General features: G+C 36.2%; 1 protein-coding gene across 10 annotated transcripts in view; it reads left to right on the top strand.

The window, feature by feature from the left end:
- BRAF (B-Raf proto-oncogene, serine/threonine kinase) overlaps window positions 1-22,261 on the top strand; it is a 148,234-nt gene that overhangs the window by 104,797 nt on the left and 21,176 nt on the right. For 9 of the 10 annotated variants that reach the window (XM_001496264.7, XM_070266009.1, XM_070266010.1 and 6 more), the window contains 5 exons: window positions 333-417; window positions 1,286-1,462; window positions 14,716-14,762; window positions 15,559-15,677; window positions 19,541-19,672. In XM_001496264.7, the coding sequence (XP_001496314.4) occupies window positions 333-417; window positions 1,286-1,462; window positions 14,716-14,762; window positions 15,559-15,677; window positions 19,541-19,672 (560 nt within the window). Of the gene's footprint in view, window positions 1-332; window positions 418-1,285; window positions 1,463-14,715; window positions 14,763-15,558; window positions 15,678-16,267; window positions 16,621-19,540; window positions 19,673-22,261 lie in introns of those variants that run through there. The other variant, XM_023639837.2, reaches the window with a different exon arrangement.

The following is a 22,261-nucleotide window of genomic DNA, read 5'->3' as shown; positions in this document are numbered from 1 at the left end:
CTGATGAGTGATGCCATGTCTGCGCCTGGCATCTGAACCAGTAAAAACCCCGGGCCGCCAAAGCAGAACATGCAAATTTAACCACTTGGCCACAGGGCCTGCCCCTGGTTATCTTTTTAGATTAGAATGTTGAAATACTAATACAGGAGTATCATTGTTAGTTTAGTTTTTATCCTTGGAAAATTAATGCAGTTCAGGAAGTTACGATGTAATTTATTTACAATTTACTAATGGATTTAAAGCTGTGGTAATTGGTGAAAATACCCACGAGTTTTTTATATTTTTAAGTTTAAAAAATAGGAATGACATTTGGAATGACGATTACCTTTTAGGTGATGTGGCAGTGAAAATGTTGAATGTGACAGCACCCACACCTCAGCAGTTACAGGCCTTCAAAAATGAAGTAGGAGTACTCAGGTGAGCTTGTGTGAATTACTGTTTTCTGGAGAAGTTATCTTCATCAACTCCTATTTTCCAGTGGTACCCACTGTTAGCTTTACAGGTTTACTCAAAATTGATAAAAGAATTTGTCTGAATATATTGTCTTTAAATCATATTCTTTTAAGTGGTATGCAATATTATGTGGTATAGGTGTTAGAAGAATTAATCCTAGAGTGAATTAATGGAAATATAGTATTCTGATGATGAGAAATAATACTTCCACTTATGAAAATAATACTCTCAAAATTCTAATCTTATCAGAACACATTTAGAGATTATATCAAGCTCTGAGACTTGATGAACATTAATAAACTAGAGCGTGTCCAGGCAAGTACAACTTAGATGCAGAGGATTCTAGAACTAGAACTTAGCGGGGAAGTAGTCAACAGAACTGAGGATATTTAGGTCCATAGTAGGCTGTTAAAAACTTACTCTGTTATTACGGAGAGCAGAAGGGGAAGTAAGCCGGGGTGGAAGATGTAGGATATTGATTTTTTTCTCAACCCAAAAAAACCTCTCTAATACTAGAACCAGTTAACAAAAAAAAATAAAAGTGGTGGAATAGGCTACAGTCTCAGTGATAAACTTCTCATAATTGGAGGTATTTAAGCAACCTCTAGTTGCCTATCTGTGAGGTATATTTTAAAAGATATTTCTGAAAAGGGTAGGATATTAGATTAGACATTTTCTAAAGTCTCTTCTAAAGTTATCCTTCTGTAGCCTTTTTTAAAAACACCTTTTTCTGACAATATTTTACTGATAAGTAGACTGCTTTGGTCCTCTTTTTTAAGATTTGCAAAAGTTTATCAATATTTCCTATTTACCGTCACATTTCTTTTTACAGGAAAACTCGACATGTGAATATCCTACTCTTCATGGGCTATTCAACAAAGCCACAACTGGCTATTGTTACCCAGTGGTGTGAGGGCTCCAGCTTATATCACCATCTCCACATCATTGAGACCAAATTTGAGATGATCAAACTTATAGATATTGCTCGGCAAACTGCACAGGGCATGGAGTAAGTTCTGTTCTGTTAAATCTCTTTAAAGTTACTTTTGAAGGCCACTGAGTGTGTTTTAAAAGTTTTAGCTAATATTCTTTTGGATTACTTTTTAAATTGCTGTCCAGCAACATGGACAGTTGTGACTAATGACTAGCAGTATGAATTAAGATCTAAAATAGTCCCTGTCTAGTACAGTCTTCAAACATATGTCAAGTATTTGATAATAAATGTGACTGCAAATTTGTTTATTAGCATGCAACGATTTAGTTCAGAAAACAAAAATAGGCCAAAAAAACCCACCACTAAAAATTCACTAACAATTATTGAAGTATATAAAATGATTGCTAGTTATCCTTTCAAATTATTTTCTCCATGTGCCCATATATTCTATTGCAAAATGATCATCTGCATGAAATAAAGTAAAATGAAAATCTGCATTCTGATCCTACTTGAGCATTTCAGATTGAGTTGTTCGTATCCGTTGAATTTTGCTATTTAATTTAACAGATAAAAAGTTACTTTATAAAGTTTGTTATATGCCAAAATAGGGAACTGACTAGGAAGGGTAAATTTTGCATGCAACTCTTAAGTTGCAAATGAATAGGTAAATCAAAAGGTAAAATTAATTAATTTCGAAAGCCTTTAGATGAAAAATTTTAAGTAAGTAAAATATAAGTTTGAAAGCTCTATGGGTAGTTAAAAAATATGTATCTTAATTTAACATTTTACAGTACACAGATGACTTTCACATGTGTACGTCATTATGTCATTTAATCTTTATAATGTTATGGAGTAGTTTTTTGTTTTGTTTTGTTTTGTTTAAAGATTTTATTTTTTCCTTTTTCTCCCCAAAGCCCCTCCGGTACATAGTTGTATATTCTTCGTTGTGGGTCCTTCTAGTTGTGGTATGTGGGACGTTGCCTCAGTGTGGTTTCATGAGCAGTGCCATGTCAGAGCCCAGGATTCGAACCAACAAAACACTGGGCCGCCTGCAGCGGAGCACACGAACTTAACCACTCGGCCATGGGGCCAGCCCCTGGAGTAGATATTTTCATTTTCTTTTTACAGATAAGGAAACTGAGGCTTTTAAATGACTTGTCTAAGGCCCCACATTTAATAAGTGTCAGCATACATGTTTAACTCAATTTCTGACTCCCATCCATTATTCTTTCCCCATAATCACTATGCTACTTTTACATTATAAAATTGAATAAAAGGGTATATATGTATCAAAACCTAGAAACCTAGAACTCTGACTCAAAATCACTTATAGCAAGTAGGCATAGAACCAAGACTCAAAACCAGATCTGGCTCTTAAGTCTTCCCACCATCTGTGTCGAAACTAAGAAATATATCTATACTTTAGATTGTTTACAAGCCTGTGTTCAGCCAAAATGCTTATTGCAGCTAGTTATTACCTTATTCAGTAACATTCCCACTTATCCACTAGACATGAAACAACCTTTCATATGAGTTAGAATCTAAAACTGTTCAGCTCTGAAAGGTTATATTAAAATCTTGTGAAAAGTAAACCATGGCAAAAATAGTAAACATTGAGGGAAACAAAGCTTATTCTGCTCCCACCCCACTGGTCTCTGCTGTTTCTTCAGCAGGCCAAGCATGTTCCGTCCTTGGGGACTTTGTACTTGTTATTTTCCCATTAGGATACTCGTGCTGCAAATATCCATAGAGCTTCTTGCTTATGTCTCTGTTCAAATGTCACCTTTTACAAAATAAGCCAGATACCATATGATTTCACTCGTGGAAGATAAACAAATAACGTGGGTAAAAAGAACAGATTAGTGGTTACCAGAGGGGAAGGAGGTCCCGGTAGGGGGAGAGGAAAGGGGTGAAAGGGCACATATATATGGTGACGGATAAAAACTAGACTATTAGTGGTGGGCACAATGCAGTCTACACAGAAGCTGATATATAATAATGTACACCTAAAATTATACAATCTTATAAGCCAATATGACCTCAATAAAATAATTGTTTTTTTAAAAGTTGCCTTTTAAAAGAAGCCTTCTCTGATCACTTTGTATAAAGAACATGTTCCTACCCCACCCTATCACTCTCTATACCCCACCCTTGTTTTTTTTATTTTTTTAACACCAAACTCCATGTGACATTTTGTCACATCCACTAGAATACAAGCTATATGAGAGCAGAGGCTTTGTTCGTTGTTTTATCCCTCATGTCTAGAAGAGGGCCTGGCCTATGATAGGTATTCCATACATATCTGTTAAATGAAAAATTAAAGAATAGTTACACACAACTGCATAGTATTGATAGGTTTACCTTCCAGAAAAGAGAGAAGCCAAATCCTTCTCATATCAAAACCAAGAACTGTCAAGGAAAGGAAAAATAATCAAATAAATCATAAAAGGGAAGAGGCTTTTGCTGTAAAAAGGCAGCAAGGAATAGTTAAAAATAGTATAAAAATTGCTTTTAGAAACAGTGATGGGGTAGTGAAGTGCCAGTGTTGATTAAGACGAGAAGTGACAGTACAGAAGAAAACTATCAAGTTGGAATAGTTCTGTAGTCTGGGAGACAGTCAGTCAAGAGGCAGTATTTTCGCATTGCTTTACAGTTTTGGATCTGTAAGTGTAAACCTTTACAGTCTATTTCTCTACTCCAAAATACTTTGCTTACATTTTTAAGTAACTCTCACTACATAATGAATGCCTGGCTGTGAATGTAGATCATCCCATTGGTTCATCCTAGATTTTAACAGCTGAAACAGTATTAGTTACAAGTTTGAAGCCTTCTATCAGAGAATATTTTATTACCAGCTTAAAATTAACCAAAGAAGATACAGTTCTCTTTTTTCCTTTCTGTTCCTTATAAGATGATAACATGCAACTGGTTAAATGTACCAATACATTTTTAGTTTCTGAAGGCTTTGGCAGATTGAAAATCCTCTTATTGAAATAGCTATGTGGATTTTAGGTTAAGGTGACTGATTTTTGCTGTCTCTTGAAACTCCACTAAAATTATGATAAAGAAATTTTTTGAAGCACGAACATAGAAAAGATGGACATAACATAGAGGAAAGAAACAATAGCAACAACATTTTAAAAGCTAGAAGGTAGATGGAGAAGTGATAGTGGACTTAGTACACCCAGAAAAGCTAAATCATTATTAGTTGGCAATGGGGAAATGAAAACCAACCTGATTTATACCACAGAATCCTCAAAAGTCTCAGGCATTGGCAGTGCCAGGTATCTCCGGAGGAGGGAGGGTATTATGTAAATGAAAAGGCCTGTCTGAAGAGCTGCTCTGAATCCCATCTCCTGCTCTATGCCACTTGTGACTGCCCCATTCCTACCCTGGCAGTTGACTGAAAGTTTATTCTCTGGAGAGGGAAATAGAAATATCTCTGGGCTGGGGACACGGACATGGATACTGTACCAGAAATGGGTATTGAGTGACTGCTTTCTGAGTGATGAATGGAGAGTTCCCCAGCGCTCTCTTTGCATTTGGCTTTCAGAAGGCTAGCACGGAAACCTTCCCCTTCGGGCAGTCTTCTCTGAGGAATCTTACCAAGCAAAAGGAAAGACCCAAAGGTAGTGACATCAGGGATTCCACCTAGATCACTGTACAGGGAAGTTCAAAAACGAGAAGCCCATCTATATGCTCAAAGCTTTCAGATAGCTTTTTAGTCCCTTAGTCTGACTAAGACAGATTATCTCTGGATCACCAGACATTGAAGGGAAAGTCTCTGATGTCAATGACAGAGCCCAAAACAAATAGATGAGAGGGGGGCGGCAACTAGGAATAAACAAACACAATGCAAGGAGAGGAGAGACCCCTCCCTCCAAAAAAGTATCAATTTCTTCAGAGATAATAGGAGGTTTTCTATCCGTGAAACAAGAACAGATGCTTTATAAGGAACATTCCAGTAACAAAAAAAGTTAAATGTTAATATTTACAGTACACTGGAAATTATATCCTTTGCAGTTATTTAAACTTAACTTTGAAAAGTCTAGTTCTTCCTCCTCTGTCCTCCACCATCATTTCACAAAGGACAGAACAAGCTAGACCGAGCTGACCAATAAGTCAATAGACTATTTAAATAGCCATTTAATAATGTACTTTTGCAAAACCCTCATTTCAAAATAGTCTACCCCCTAAATATTTTCCAGATACTGTTACAAGTCACCTTTTCTGACTACTTCGCAAAATTTACTCTAAAGTCACAGGGTATAAGCAGAAGAAGCGCATACTAGCTCATTATATAAAGTCCTGGGGTTGCAGTCATTCATAAGATAAAACCTTTAGTAATTAGGAAAGTTGAATCATTCACATGTGTCACCTTTATTGGATTACAGAAGATAAGCAGATGGTGGATGGGTGACATTTTTCCTGTGTGGTTCTGCCTCCTTTCCTCAGTAGTAAATCATTTCCGATTTCTAGGTTTACCTGAAGAGAGCAGAGCTATTTTAATGGTAGCTAATTATAGACTTACTCTTTGGAATCGGAGTTTGTGTAGTATCTTCATCATCTTCTCACCTAACAGTCATTGATTCAGCCTACGGGCCAAGATATTTAAGAATGTTTTTACTAAAGAAATTTCATGAATGGTCAATCCATCATGCCATTTCTTTGTAGAACTTTTAATTTCAGTATAATATTTATGGTATAATTTTTAATTTAGCTTTATTAGAAAATTTCCTGGATGTTAAATCAAAGAGGCACGTAGAGAAAGTTGTCTGTTGTTAGGCTCACACAGAAGTGTTATATTCTGAATGTAGGATGCTTAAAAATGATTTGCAGATAAGTCCTCACAATTTACTTTTTTTTTAAAGGTGAGTATTCTTCCTTTACTCATAATTAAAGCTATTTAAAAGATAGATTAATTGAAGCTGAAAAGATGGTGAAAGTCTATTAACGATTGAAAATAATTCTCATTGATCAAAGGATAGGTATATGATTTTCTAGTAGATGAAGACAATAATAGTAAGGAGGATGCTGATAATCAGAAAAATGAAAACCAAAACAAAGAAATACTATTTTTCGCCCACTAGAATTGTCAAAATGCCTAAATTCTGACAGGATCAAGTGTTGGTAAAGATTAGGGGAATTGCTTACTAAGACACTCCTGATGCAACCAACCACCCTGGGGCATTTTAGAAGTATCTGTTCAAATGGAAAATGCCTGGCAGACTCCCCAAGAAACACCAGCTTTTGTTCCAAGAGATGTGTACAGGAAGAGATGTATTACAGGAAAAGATGTAAGAGTGAAAAATTGGAAACATAAATGTCTATCAGTAGGGAAGTGGATAAATAAAATATTGGCATGTGTTTGCCACGGAATAGTGTACAGCAGAAATGAAGTATATATGTATCAACATCAGCTTTAGAATATAATGTCAAGTAAGAAAAGCAAGCTGCAGCATGAGACCACTTAAAATTTAAAAACAAAACATTTTTTATATTTGCGTTTAAGTCATGTATATATGTATGTAAAAGTATTAAACTGTGGTTTAGAAGGCACCAAGCTCAGTAGCGTTGTCTCCAGGAATGGCTAAAAGTGGTCCGGATGGGGACAGCTATCAGGGAGATATGGGTTTTAACTAACCCTAGGACTTTGGCTCCAGAGTACATTCTCATTGTTTCTGTCTTTTAATAAAAAAGATTCTAGAGTTATATCTTACTTTCATATACTTTTTACAAGTATAAACTTTGAAAAAAGACAAGAGACAAATGTGTAAAAATTTTAGCAAGATTGATTATGGTGAGAATATGAGTGATTTCTACATTAGCCTTTGTTCTTTCAGTTTTTTCTAATTTCAGAACAAAAGTTATTATAGAAATACATAATCATTTTATAAAATTTAGAAAATGTAAACATAAGTAAGCACCAGTACTCCACCAGGAGACAATTACCATTAATATTTTAGGTAGGTCAAATAATTTGCCCTAGGACTTTGACTCCAAAATACATTCCCTTAACCTTTACACCATGCAACTTCCTCAACTTAACAATCCTTTCAGCACCTCAAGTGGGCCCTTAATGTCATAGAGCAATCATATGTTCAGTTCCCTAGTTCATTCATTCTTCCTCTCTCCTAGACTCTGTCATACCTCCACTATCCTCAAACCTCCAACACTCCTTCTCCAAGAACAGTCAAGTGATGACTTTGCTTGCTATTTCATTAAAAAAATAAGAAGCACCCGCCACAACATCTATCCACCTACTTACATTCGTGCTCAGTTTTTCTGCCTTATCACTAAGAGTAAAAGCTAACCCTTCCCTTTTAAGCACTAGATCCCATCCCCTTTCTCCTTATTCACTGACATCTTTTGAGTAAATCTCCCTTGTTCATCATCAGGTTTTCCTTTTCTGCTGGATTTTCTCCCGTTTTAAAACATCTTGCTTATAATGCACATTTGGCAAAATGTTGACAATTGCTGATTCTTGGTGGAGAGTGTGGGGAGTTTATTGTACTCTTCTTTTAACTTTTCTCTGTGCTTAAAAATGTTCATAATAACAAAGTTCTAGAGGTCCCTCCCTTATTCCCTCTTGGCTCGCAAGCTATCACATCATTCCCCTTCTTTCCTTTATAGTAAAACTTGTCAAAGAGTTGCTGGTACTCACTCTCTAATTTTCTCTCCTCTCCTTTTATTTTGGACCCCACTCCAATCAGGCTTTTGCCCCTGGAGACTCCACTGATGTCTCTCTTAATAAGATAGTTACCATGTTGCTAGATCCAGAGGTTAAATTCCCAGTTCTCAATCTATTTGACATATCAGAAGGCAGTTAATCTCAGCCTTCTTCGTGAAACCCGTTCTTAATCCCTTCCTATTCAGAATGTGGTCTGAGTAGCATCTGTACCATCTTGGAGTCTTTTAGAAATGCTGAATTTTAGGTACTACCCCAGATCTACTGAATTGGAGTCTACATTTTAACAAGATCCCTAAATGATTCCTATGCATATTAAAGTTCGAGAAGCGCTTCTTTAAAGCATATTCTCCTGATTTTCCTTCTACTTGCTATTTGCTCCTTCTCAGCTAGCTCTTCCTCCTTAACCTCTCTAATGTTGGAATACTCCTGGGATTTCCATTCCCTTGGCAATCTTATCCAGTGTCATGGCTTGAAATACCATTTAATTACCATTTCTATGCCAATCTCCAGCCAATTCATTTCTTCTGAATTCCAGGCTGTCATATCCAACTGTCTGTTCAACATCTCCATTTGACTGTCTAATGGATGTCTCAAATTCAATATGTCTAATACTGAGGTCCTGATCTTTTTCCTCAGACCTGTTCTTCCTACATTATTTTTGTCTCAGTAACTGGCAACTCTGTTCTTTCAGCTGCTTGTGTCTAACATTTTTTAGTTATCTTTGAGTCCTCTCTCTTTCTCACACCACACAACCAATCTTTATCAACTCCTGTTGGTTTTACAACTTCTCTTCACCTATTCTGACATCATACTGATTCAAGGTCCCATTATCTCTTACCTGGATTAGTGCCCTGCTTTTACCCTTACCTACCTTCAATTTATTCTCAACGCAGCAGCCAGAGTGGTCCTTTTAAGACTTAGGACAGATTATGATACTCCTCTGCTCCTCCAGTGTCTGCACATTTTCACTTAGAAAGAAAACGAAGTCCTTACAATAGGCCTTTCTCAACGTGACCACCATCACAACTCTCCTTCCCCCCACCGCCTTTTCTATTACCTCTCTCATTTACTCTCTCCTCCCTCTTGTTCCCTCTGTTCCAAGCCACAGTTTGCCTTCTTGCCATTCTTAGAACTTAGGAAACACATGCCTGCCTTAGGGCTTTGCCCTTGCTAGTCTCTCTGCCTGCTGTGTTCTCATCCTGTATCTGCATCACTCCTTCCCCTTTAAGTCTTTACTCAAAAGGTCCTTTGAAAAGAGGCCTTCTCTGGCTTAAAATTACAACCCCTGCAACTCAGCATTTCCTGTCCCCCACTTATAGAATACCATATATTCTACTGATATGTCATTTATTTTCTATCTTCTATACTAAAAGGGAAGCACCTTGTAGGTAGGAATTTTCTGCTTTATCTCCAAGACTTAGAACAGTTGTTGCTTAGCAAAAGGTGGGCTTTCAGTAAACATGTTAAATTAACGAAAGAAAAAACCTGTAAAGGTGAACATTATCATCTCCATTTTACAGGTTAGGAATCCAAAACTTAGAGAGATTATGCAATGTACCCAAGGTCATATGGCTAGTAAGTAACATAGTTGGAATTCAAACCCAGATCTGTGTGCTCAAAACACATGCCCTTTCCACTGTGCCTCTGCATGTCTTTTAAGTCCTTTGGGTTCTGCTTTTTGCATCAGCATAAGTGGAATTATTGCCTTTTTGCTTGCCTTATAAAGAATCATGAAGGTTATGAAAGTAAATGATGTAAAAATATCCTGAAAACTTTAAAATGCTATCCATGTACAAGAGAGTGATGGTAATTGTATGTTTTCTTATACAAGTTTTATAGTTTTTGCTTTAGTTTTTAAGTCTTCAATCCACTTTCACTTGATAAGAGTTGAAGATTTTTTCCCCCATGTGAATATCCAGTTATTCCAGCAGTATTTTTTGAAATGACTATCCTTCCCCAATTGAGTTACCTTGCTCTTATAAATAAACCAATATCACACTTCTGATTTTATGTGTTTGGGCTTGTGAACGTTTGAAATGAACTTAAAAAGAATAGCATGGTTTTTTCTATCAATACCTTGATATTCCATGTTTATGATACATTCTCATTTATTCTCTTCAGGCCAGTGTTCTACTTACAAACTATGATGGAGTATTTTCCAGAGTGGGGTTATACCCTCTCTAATTCAGGTTCCAGCTAGGAAACAAAAAAGACATAGAAATACATTCATGGACTAGAAAACTCAATGTTGTTAAGATGTCACTTCTTCCCAAATTGATCTGTTGATTCAGTGCAATTCCAATCAAAATCTCAACAGGCTTTTTTGTAGAAATTGACAAGTTAATGCTAAAAAGTATATGGAAATGCAATAGGTAGAATAGCCAAGATAATTTTGGAAAAGAAGAACAAAGTTGAAGGACTTCTAGTGTGAGATTTCAGAACTTTCTATAAAGCCATAGCAGTTGAGACAGTGTGATATTGACATATGGATAGACATATAAATCAACAAAATAGAATAGAAAGCATGGGAATATATCCATATGTCTATATCATATATCCATGGTCACTTGGTTTTATTTTATTTTATTTTGTTTTTGACCAAGATGCCAAGGCAATTCATGGGGAAAGGACAGTTTTTTCATAAATGTTGCTGAAACAGCTGGATATCAAATAGAATAAATAAATAAACCATTAACCTTTACCTGACACAAGCCGTAAATATTAACTCAAAATGTATCAAAGACCTAAGACAAAAGCTGGAAATCTGAAACTTCTAGAAGAAATATAGGAGAAAATTTTTGTAGCCTAAAGATGGACAAAGATTTCTTAGGACACAAAAAGTAAGGACTACAAAATAAAAAATTTATAAATTGGACTTCATCAAAACGCAAAACTTTTGCTTTTTGAAAGACATTGTTAAGAAAATGAAAAGACAAGCCACAGACTTGAAGAAAATGTTTGCAGGATACATTATCTGATAACAGATCTGTATCCAAATCATATAAAGAACTCTTAAAACTCAGTAGTAAGACAAACTACCTAGTGAAAAAATGGGCAAAATATTAGAGTACTTTGTGAGCTGACCTGGTGACTTAGTGGTTAAGTTTGCGCACTGTGCTTCGGCAGCCCAGTGTTCACCCATTTGGATCCCAGGGGTGGACCTACACACCACTCATCAAGCCATGCTGTGGTGGCATCCCATATACAAAATAGAGGAAGCTTGGCACAGATGTTAACTCTGCAGCAATCTTCCTTAAGCAAAAAGAGGAAGATTGGCAACAGATGTTAGCTCAGGGTCAGTCTTCCTTACCAAGAAAAAAAATTAAAATACTTTGTTAAAGAAAATATAAGAATGGCAAATAAGCACATGCAAAGATGTCCAACATCATTAGACATTAGGGAAAGGCAAATTAAAACTACAAGACACCACTATACGTGTACTAGAATGCTGTTAATCAAAATCAGCAATACCAAGTATTGGCAAGGATGCAGAGCAACTAGAACTCTTAATACATTGCTGGTAAGGCTCTTCAATGATACAACCACTTTGGCAGTTTCTTTTAAAGTTAAAATTACCATATGAACAATTATAATCTTACCTCCTTACCCAAAAAGAAATGAAAGTGTAAATCAACAACAAAGACTTGTACATGAATGTTTATAGTATCTTTTTCATAATTGCCCAAAACCAGGAATAACCCAAATGTCCGACAGGTAAATGGGTAAGTTGTGATACATCCATGCGCTGTAATACTGCATGCAACCAGTGTGTGAATCTCAGAATTGGTATGCTGAGGAAAAGAAGCCACATGATTTTGTTTATATGAAATTCTAGAAAAGGCAAAACTAATGTCTAGTGACAGAAATCATTATCAATGATTGCTTGAGGCGGGCTGGCCCTGTGGCCAAGTGGTTAAGTTCGTGTGCTCCGATTCAGTGGCCCAGGGTTCACCAGTTTGGATCCTGGGCATGGACCTACGCACCGCTCATCAAGGCATGCTGTGGCAGTATCCCACACAGAAGAACTAGAATGGCTTACAACGAGGATATACAGCTATGTACTGGGGCTTTGGGGAGAAAAACAAAAGGAGGAAGATTGGCGATAGATGTTAGCTTAGGGCTGATATTCCTCACCAAAAAACATACCTTAAAAAAAAAATGATTGCCTGAGCATGAGGAAGTGGGGTGTTATTAATTGCAGAAACGTATGAAGAAACTTTTGGGGGTGATAGATGTTCTTCACCTTGACTGTAGCTGGTCATTACACAAGCGTATATATTTGTCAAAACTTGTTAAAATGTACATAAAAATTGGGTGCATTTTGTGTTGTATACAAGTTCTACCTCAATAAACTTGAGTTTTTAAAAGTGAGAGAGACTGAAAAATTGAAGTAAAAATAGAATTTAAGCCACTATACAGAACTGAAAAATTTGTGAACTCCGCTTATTAGGGATTTTAATTATTTTAAAGTGATAAATGACTAGTGACTACACAGGAGTAGCACAATGTCATTCCTTTCAATCTTGCTCACTTTCCACATTATGATTCTGAGGGGGAATGGAGGGCATCAAAGTGGAAGGGAGACTAATTTGAAACCATTTTGGATAAAATCACATCATGTCACCACCATCATACCAGTCCAGTCAACTGCTCAATTCTCTACAGGTGTGTGCTCTTTTGCTGCCTTTTTTATAGAGATGTTACAGAAAGAGAATTATTAAATGAGATAAAAGTTAGGAAAGAAGTTTGTAAACAGTAAAGATTTATAGAGGGATAAGGTGGTGTTATTTCAGGTTGCAGCTCTATGCACACAACTTTGGCCTATAACAGATTTATGCTATCCAACTTCTACTAGTGTTCTATCACTAGCTCAGCAATTATATTTATATCTTGTTAGTTATCTTATACTTTCCTGGTCAGAAATTTTCTCACCTCAACCCCCCAGTTACATTTCTATCTACCTTATTTTTGCTGTATTTCTTTGTATCTTATTTGTGAAAAGATTGACACCATCCTTCAAAAACATCTTTATCTACCCTTCTTGTAACTTCATCATGCCTCCATATTTTCATATGTACCACCATTTTGTTGTTGTTTTTAATTTCAAAGGAGACAGAACCTCTTTTCAAAGACCAGCGTCTCTTCTGTGCACTAAATATCAGATCCTGACTGAAGCACCGAGCTCCCCCACCACCATCACCGTTTATCCCCCTTCCTTTCTAATGGAGATAAGGTCTCCTCATTTTGGAAAAACTTTTGATTGAGACCCATTTTTCTCCATCTGTTTTTACCTATGTCACTGCAGAGCTTTTTAAGCAGAAAAGGCCTTAGAACTAACATCACATTTTCTTTCAATGGAAGAGTGACAACGTGATGTAGTAGAACAACAGTGGGCCTAGAAAGCCATGACAGCAAGGTAATTTTAGATTGTGGTGATGCTGTGAAGGAAACAAACAGTGTGACGTTACGAGCGTAATTGGAGAAAGGGTTACTTTGTATGAACAGTAACTTGAAATCAGAGTTTTGTCTGAGAAAGGAAGTTTCCAAATCTTGATCTCTGCGAGAATGAGGAAGTTTAAATGAATATGAAAAAGCATCTTAAGTATTTGAAAATCTTCCATTTTCGACAGTGTTCATTACATAATTTTGATTATACCGTTTGGATTTTGAAATCTCATTTTAAGGCAAAATTTATTTCCTAATGGTCATTGCCAAATTTCAGAAGTCTCATATATTGCTTCTCTCCAGTATTAAGTGAAGAAAAGTAACCTTGACAAGGACATTATATGTATCTCATTGTGGTTGGTCTGTATTGAATACTTACCACATGCGAGGCACCATACTAGGCACTGGGACTAAACAGAAATAAACTAGACACAGCCCTTTCCCTCAATGAACTCAACTAACGCAGTCTTTAGGAATAACATAGGTGGTTTAAACTTATCATTGACTTTAAAATAGATTCACTCTGGCCATTATAGAGGAAGTTGGTTCCTCACTAGTTTTAAGAAGGTATTTTAAGACTATGTACTACTACTTTCAAAAATGGCTTTATCAGTCAAACTTCCATATTCTACTGGAGTTTACATTCTAAATAGAAAGTGAACATAGGCGTATGAGAAAATATATGAAAAAAATACATGGACCAGCTGTACAATAATTGGTGAAAGATCACTTTCAGTTGAGTTAGTCATGGGAAAGCTTCACTCACAAGTTAGTCTTAAAGGATAGGTATGAATAGGTGGAGAATGGAATGAAAGCTAATTGGGGGGATAGGGGTAGGGGGGAGCATTGATTATAAAGGTGGAATTAAATATCAAGGTATATTTAAAGGACGTGGATAAATAGGCTTGACTGGAGTGAAAGGTTTGTATTGGTAAATAGTAAAAGATAAAGCAAAGTCTTTTAATAGAAAATAAGGTTTTGGCTGTATCACAATAATAATATGTTCCTGTAATTCTAAATTCATTTACAGTCTATTTGAATATTTCTTATGTAAACGGGTTATCACAATGTTATAGTTTACAGACGTATCGTGACTTTAAATGTCTTTATTTACACCCCTAAATATGTTCTATAGATTTTGAGGCCAGAGTCTTCAGTCCTACTCAGGTTAAAATGATGTTTTGTTTTTCAGTTACTTACACGCCAAGTCAATCATCCACAGAGACCTCAAGAGTAATAGTATCCTTCCTGAAATTTGTCCGCGAAGTTTGAAAACATCCTGACTTTTTCTTCATTTTTGTCTTCACTCTATGTAAAAACAGTTTTCATGCTAAGTTCAATATACTGTAAAGAGAATTAATAAATGGGTTTGCATGAGAGTGTACTAGAGCAAGGTGCTATGACCTGCCTTTGGTTTCTGAGTGATTGAGCATTACAAAAAAATCCATCAAGTCTTTATGATAGTAGGACTCTTTGATTGCTTGCTACATTCTATCAGCGCCATAAAATGGATAGTTTTGTAGCTATCTGCTGGTTTGTTTCAGTGCTCTGACCTTGCTCAGCAGTATTTGAGATATAACTGAAGGCTCTAAGTTACGTAAAAGTGAGATGAGAAAAGCATCATCTTTCCTCTTCCATAAATCCAGATTAAGGTCCTGTCTGCCAGCCGTCTTCATTCCAGTGAAGAGCCTTTAGGGCTTTCCCGGTAGTGCCAAAAGAATATTTGGGTCTGTATTACTCAAGTCTAAATAAACTTAACTTAGGAAAGCATCTCACCTCATCCTACCACATTTCAAGCCCCCAAAATCTTGTAAGCAAGTCATAGAGGCCAAAAAGAACTAGTTATTTTTTAAAGCATATTTGTTAACTTTAAGAGGAAATATGAAGCACTTTAAGAGGAAATGAGACGTACTATACTTTTTTAAAGAATGTGATATAGAATTATAGAAATTAGATCTCTTGTCTAAAATTTTCATAATGCTTGCTCTGATAAGAAAATGAGATCTATTGTTTTCCTTTACTTATTACACCTCAGATATTTTTCTTCATGAAGACCTCACAGTAAAAATAGGTGATTTTGGTCTAGCCACAGTGAAATCTCGATGGAGTGGGTCCCATCAGTTTGAACAGTTGTCTGGATCCATTTTGTGGATGGTAAGAATTGAGGCTGTTTCTCTATTAAGTGAATTTTTGGACCCTGAGATGCTGCTGAGTTACTAGAAAGTCACTAAAGGTTTCAACTATAGTATTTTCATAGTCCCCAATATTCACAAAAGTCAATGTTGGTCTTATCTTTTATGTAAATAGGTTTTAACTTCTTTCTTTATCTTTAAAAAGAATATTATGAGACCAGTTTCAGGATATTTCATAGAAAAAATATGTATTTTATAAACACTTTAAATTTTATTCAGGATTGTCTCTTTAAAATATTTTGCATTCAAAATGTTCTGTGTACCCTGTTTAAAAAAAAAGTATGCGATTTAAACAGGTGTGATCTGCAGCCATTGTTAAGGTCTTGCTTAGAGAACTACTCCTGTTAAAAGAAAGACTGTTTCACAATCTTATTTAAGCTCAAATTGGAAAGTTACTTCCTTTAGACTAGAAAGAACCATATAATTATGGGGCAGCTGGGAGAGGAAAGACCAAAAAAAACACCAGTAGATTTTTAACACTGTCAGCCTAGTGCTGTCCTGCATAGCTCACTCTTTCTCTTTCTTTATTCCTGTTTCTGCTTTGTGGAAAAGAAGAAAGAGAAGTTGGATGGAAGAAGGGAACTTCTTTGCAGTTACTTTCAGCAGACTGAAAAGGGCAGTCATAGGAATTGTTCTCTAAGCTAGCAGTTCTCAAAAGGGTCCCTGAGACCCTTTCACAGGCCCCCAAGGTCATCCCTGTGTGAGACCAGCATTTTCTTCATATTCTTCAACCAGAAGAACACATCACAACAGATTGAATGCAGAAGCAAATATGTGACTCCAGCTGGCTGCTGTTAAACCAGACAGTCAAAAAGAATTGCTTTACTGTTCTTACTAAACATTTTTTTTGTTTTGAAAATGTAGTTACTTTATATTAAAAATGGGTCATCTGTGTTAACATCTAATGGTTGTTTTCTTATTTAAATGAATTAATAAATATTTTAACAGTTTCTTAGTTAAGTTTTAATGTGATAAATATCCACAGATACAATCCACATAAACAAAAGCTCCTTGGGGTCCTCAGTAATTTCCAAGACTGGAGGAGTCATGAGACCAAAAAGTTTGAGAACCACTGTTTAGAAGTTGAATACAGGGTGACCCAGAACTGTTAGTGCAATTGTAAGCTATAGTTAACTGAACCTGCACTAGGACTTTGAAACAGCTTGCTGAAAGGAGAAAAGCTGCAAGGGCTTTCAAAGCCACGTTGGCCTAACTTCCCTGAACTCTGTAGCAGTCCCCAAGAGGGGAATTCCAGGAGCTAAGTTCACACACTCCACTTTGGCAGCCCCGGGGTTTGCAGGTTTGGATCCTGGGTGCAGACCTAACCCTGCTTGTCAAGCCATGCTGTGGCAGGCATCCCACATAAATTAGAGGAAGATTGGTATAGACATTAGCTCAACGATAATCTTCCTTGAGCAAAACGAGGAAGATTGGAAACAGATGTTAGCTCAGGGCCAATCTTCTTCACCAAAAAAAAAAAAGAGATTCCAAGGTAGGATTCTGAATTGACCAAGATAAGCCTAGGGTTAGATTCAGCTATGATTTCTTGTAATAATAACTGGAATTAGGGCAAGTGGCAAGGTGGAGGGAGGGCATTGGACTTAGTGTAGGAGAGTTGTGCTCCAGTGCTATGTTTGACTCTTAACCTCCTCCAAGTCTCTCCATCTTTAACATTGGGTTGGATTAGTGGATTTCCACCACCTTTTCTATTTCTAAGAGTCAGTAATTAGAGTTAGCTAGATTTTTTTTCTTTAATATATGTTTAACTGTTTTAATAAATAATTATAAACAAGAGTCTAATTAATAATTATAATCTGGATCTTAAGCACCTTTAAGGCACACCTTTTAACAAAGATGACAGTGTATCCCAAGAAGAGGAGGAAAAGCAGATTTTAAGTAGTGAAATTACAACACCTAAAGTTATAAAGAAAACAATTAATACATGTTTCAAAGGTGTATTATTTTAAATAGTGTGGGACAGTTAGGCTCAGTCAGGTCTCCAGGTTTGTCCTTTTTCAAAAACTTTATACAGTTAGTCAATTATAATACCTGAAGTTTTATATTTTCTTCTAATTTCTTTTTTTTTTGATACCTGAGTAGATGAGTTCATCCTTTATTCCACCAAGCTGAGCTTTAAGGCAAGAGATTGGCAATAGTACGCTTAATTGTTGAATAAATCCTTGTGTGTTGATAGTGCCTTCAGAAACAAATATGGAACATCCAGAGACTAGGAGAGAAGAGTGTTGTCAGAACCAGGGTTATATAAGTCTCTGAATTATTTACAATAGTCTGCTCAACCTTGTTTTATTTATATCTTAGAGGAGAAAGAAACCTTTGTGAAAAGTTTTACAAGTTAAATCCCTAAGTTTATTGAGTATCAAGCATGCATTTCCTGTAAATAGATGACACACAGCTTTTTATCAAGCCATCTACCAACAAGAGTGAGGTAAAACTAAATTTTAAAAAGACAGTTCTTCAACTGATTTATTGCTCTGTCCCTCACAAAAATTGTGTCCTGGCTTTGAAAATTATGTCTGTATAACCGGTCTCTCAATATTCTGGTTTGTTCATTACATCACAGTTCTGTGTGTGTTTTTTTGTCCTGTATTACTGAAAGCAGTTATCAATAAAATGTATGAAAAAGCAAGTAGATACACCCTTTTCCTTCATCTCCCATCCTTTGACTCTCATCAGGTTCTCCCACACATCTTCCCTCAGTGGTTCTTAACCATGATTGGACATTAAAACCATCTGGGGAACTTTAAAAGCTAGCAATGCTTGGATCCCATCCCCAGATTCTGATGTTATATTATCGGGCTGGAATGTAGTCTGGACATTGAGGTTAAAGGCTGCACAGGTGATTCTGCCTGCCATGTGAGAGAGTCTCACCTGCCTTACCTTGCCAATAACAGAAATCTTGTTCCAGGTCTTTCAGCCATTTTTTATGAAGTTAGTCCTGATTTTGGTATCAAATTAGTGTTTTCACAACATTTTTATTAGTACCCTGCAATTCCTCTAATCCCTTGCAAATGGAACAATAGAGAAGATTCAAGGAAGGTCAAAGAACTGTTTTAAGCTAGTATTTAACCAACCATTTATTGCATTTCATGTAAACAGCCAATAAGAAATCTAGTGGTAGAATACAGTGACTGAAATGTGTAAAAATGTAGCAAATATGACCAGGTCTGTATCTTTGCTTAAGAAGCAGCAACCAAAAGATTCCTTATACCATCTTATAAATCTACCTGCTGCCTGTTGCTTTTGTTAATGGCATGATTATATTGCTTTTGGAGGTAAGAAAGGGATTTGCATTTATCAGTCTTGAAATTTTACCATTGTTGTCTAAGATGCCCTGAGATGAGGAGAATCATTTGTATCAATGGGAAAACTTAAATTCTAAGGCGCTTACATAGTGGTTGTGCTACTCCGAGACATCTTATAACCACAGGTCTGGTATTTCTTTGCTGAATCAGAAGTGGAAAGTGGGAACTGATTTCTTTATAGGGTAAGTCATGGGAAGAATTCAAATGACAATGAGAGCATTTTGTGCAGGAAGACGATGGCTGATAAAATTTATAAAATCTTAGTAAAGTATGTGGAATCTCAGCTAATTGCCTCTTTCAGAATTTATGGAGCGTCTTTTTTTCTTTATCTTTCTTAATCAGTTTTATTTCTTTGACCATTAATAAGAGAATTGATTACATATTAGATGGGTTATTAATGGATAAAAGCATTGTTCTGGGAATTATAATAGTTTCGTTTTCAGTCTTTATTCAGTTAAAGTGAAGAATAAACAAGAATATGTATTTTTTTATGTTCTCACAGGCACCAGAAGTAATCAGAATGCAAGATAAAAACCCGTATAGCTTTCAATCAGATGTATATGCCTTTGGGATTGTTCTGTATGAATTGATGACTGGACAGTTACCTTATTCAAACATCAACAACAGGGACCAGGTAAATATTTACCATCTCTTGGGATTTATTTTACTGTTTGTATAAAGGCTCCAATTCATTGTAGAAAAGAAGTTTTGAGTCCTAGGTAAGCATGAGGAATAGATCTCTTGATCTTTGTTACCAGTTTTAGAAACTTTTTGTATACTTTTGGCAGTAATAGCGGCATGTAAGGCCTTTCCTTGAGATAGCATTCTTAAATGTTGGAAAAGAGTGAAATTTCTGATCTTCTGACTAGAAACTAGAGGTACCACAATGGATATACCTCATGATTCTTGACCAGCACAGTTAGAAGAATGAGCTCTGCTACCACAGTATCTGGGCTTTATACCTCTTACTCTGTTACAGATTGTGCTTTCTGAGCAGTTACTCAGCTATGAACTTCTTTATATCAAATTCTTTTAAAATTATTAAAGTTGCTCCATATTTTTTTAATTTTTAAAACTAGATAGATGGAAGGACTGTTAGATCATGCTTTCATTTTTCTATAATGAGAACTCTAGTAAGAGGGAATTTTTTACTTCTCTCTTCCTAAGTTCCTGTTCTCTGTCCCTTACCTTCCAAAAAGTGCCAACGTAGCCTCGTGCAGCTCTTTTCCTTTTCTGTCCCTGCCACGTTAAATTCACCTAGGCTTTTAACACTGGCCCAGAAAAATGAATTGTCCTTACTGAAATTACCTTGTGTCCCTCAACATTTAAAAAGAGTACAAGAGTGTGTGTGTGTGTCTGTGTGTGTCTGTGTGTGTGTGTGTGTCTGTGTGTCTGTGTGTGTGTGTCTGTGTGTGTCTGTGTGTGTGTGTCTGTGTGTGTGTGTGTCTGTGTGTGTGTGTGTGTGTGTGTGTGTCTGTGTGTGTCTGTGTGTGTCTGTGTGTCTGTGTGTGTGTGTCTGTGTGTGTGTGTGTCTGTGTGTGTGTGTGTGTCTGTGTGTGTGTGTGTCTGTGTGTGTGTGTGTGTCTGTGTGTGTCTGTGTGTGTGTGTGTCTGTGTGTGTGTGTCTGTGTGTGTGTGTGTGTGTCTGTCTGTGTGTGTCTGTGTGTGTGTGTGTGTGTCTGTGTGTGTGTGTGTGTGTCTGTGTGTGTGTGTGTGTCTGTGTGTGTGTGTGTCTGTGTGTGTGTGTGTGTGTCTGTGTGTGTGTGTGTGTGTGTGTGTATAGAGAGGGAGAGATTGCAGCAGTTCCTCTGTTAATATATTAGAAAACGATAGTTGACCATATAAACTGTGATTAAATAATACTTATCCTTTATACTGTGGTTTGTATCAGAATTGTCTGGGTAATTTGATAAAAAACAGAAATGCTGGAGCAGATTCTGATTCAGTGTGGGGGGAGTCCAAGTACCTAGATTTTTTGTAAGTTTCCCAGATGATTCTGATACATACCAAAGTTGCGAATCACCAATATAAAGAATAAAAAAAAGTGTGAGTGTGAATGTTTTATGTGTTTCATCATAACCTCCCAATCTAATGAAATGATAGTTTTGGGGTATAAATATGTTACTTAATTTATTATGTGTGTGCTTTGGTTAACAGTTCAAATCTCAATCTTTTTGGTGATAGCTCTGAGTAGCTTTCTCACTAAGAACTTCAACTAACGTGATATCAAAGACATAATCTAAGTTGCCATTCCTTTTTATGTACTTATTGAATCACTATATGGCCCCCACACAAACAGAGGTCTTGATTGTCTATTTCAAGAATTTTAAAAAATGACTGTTTCTACCCAAGTCAACACAAATTAGTTTTTTAGTTGCTATTTGGTCTTTTAACTACTTCACAGCTTTAGAATGTTGAATCTTAGCTTTGAGTGTTAAAAAAAAAATCTCTGGCTTGGCTTCTGATGATCTGATATTTTAAGCCTGCGTGAAACTTAGATTCAGGATGGACCAAAATGCTAGCTAAAGAACGTAATTGAAACATTGTACTTACTGTACTTGTGACACATTCTATCTAGATCAGTGAGATGATTGACTTGATGATGGCAGTTTAAGTAGCAAGATTGTGTCTCATTTGTAAGCTTCATGTGCTCTGCCTTTTATTAACTCAACCATACAGTGTAATACCCTGTGCCATGTTCACTTTTCATATTCATGTTATTTTTCTAGAGAAATTACAAGAGAATTTTAGTTTAGTTTTAGTTGATTTATCATAGAGATTACAAATAATAATTTATGAACCTAAGATCTGGATGAAATCCATTTGTCAGTGAATAAGTTTATTTTAATAAAATAATAAAATTATATTATGGAAACAAGTATTATCATCTCCAAAATATGGATAAAAGCATCCCAGAGTTCTACACTCATCCACTTCTTGGCATTTTAGGTGCTTTGTCCTCCATGGGAGTATAATAAATGATGTGGCAAGGGCTTACTCTCCATGAGAGAAGTAAGTGAGTGACCAACAGAAGGGTAAGGCCTTTACTAGTTAACACTTTCTGGTAGTATAGCTAGAGCCTTCTGGAATTTGCCAGTGTGAAACCAACTGAAATATTTGATGAAGAAAAAAGGAGATAAAAGAATGATATGCTCTTCACATTACCTTCATTCTACTTCATTATATTCTAGTCTGCTTTCTTCAAATAGCACTTTCCATGGAAC

Source organism: Equus caballus, chromosome 4 (genome assembly GCF_041296265.1).
Source record: "Equus caballus isolate H_3958 breed thoroughbred chromosome 4, TB-T2T, whole genome shotgun sequence".
NCBI classification, from domain to species: domain Eukaryota; kingdom Metazoa; phylum Chordata; class Mammalia; order Perissodactyla; family Equidae; genus Equus; species Equus caballus.
Note: the sequence above shows the minus strand (reverse complement) of the source record. Positions and strands in the feature narration are given on the sequence as shown.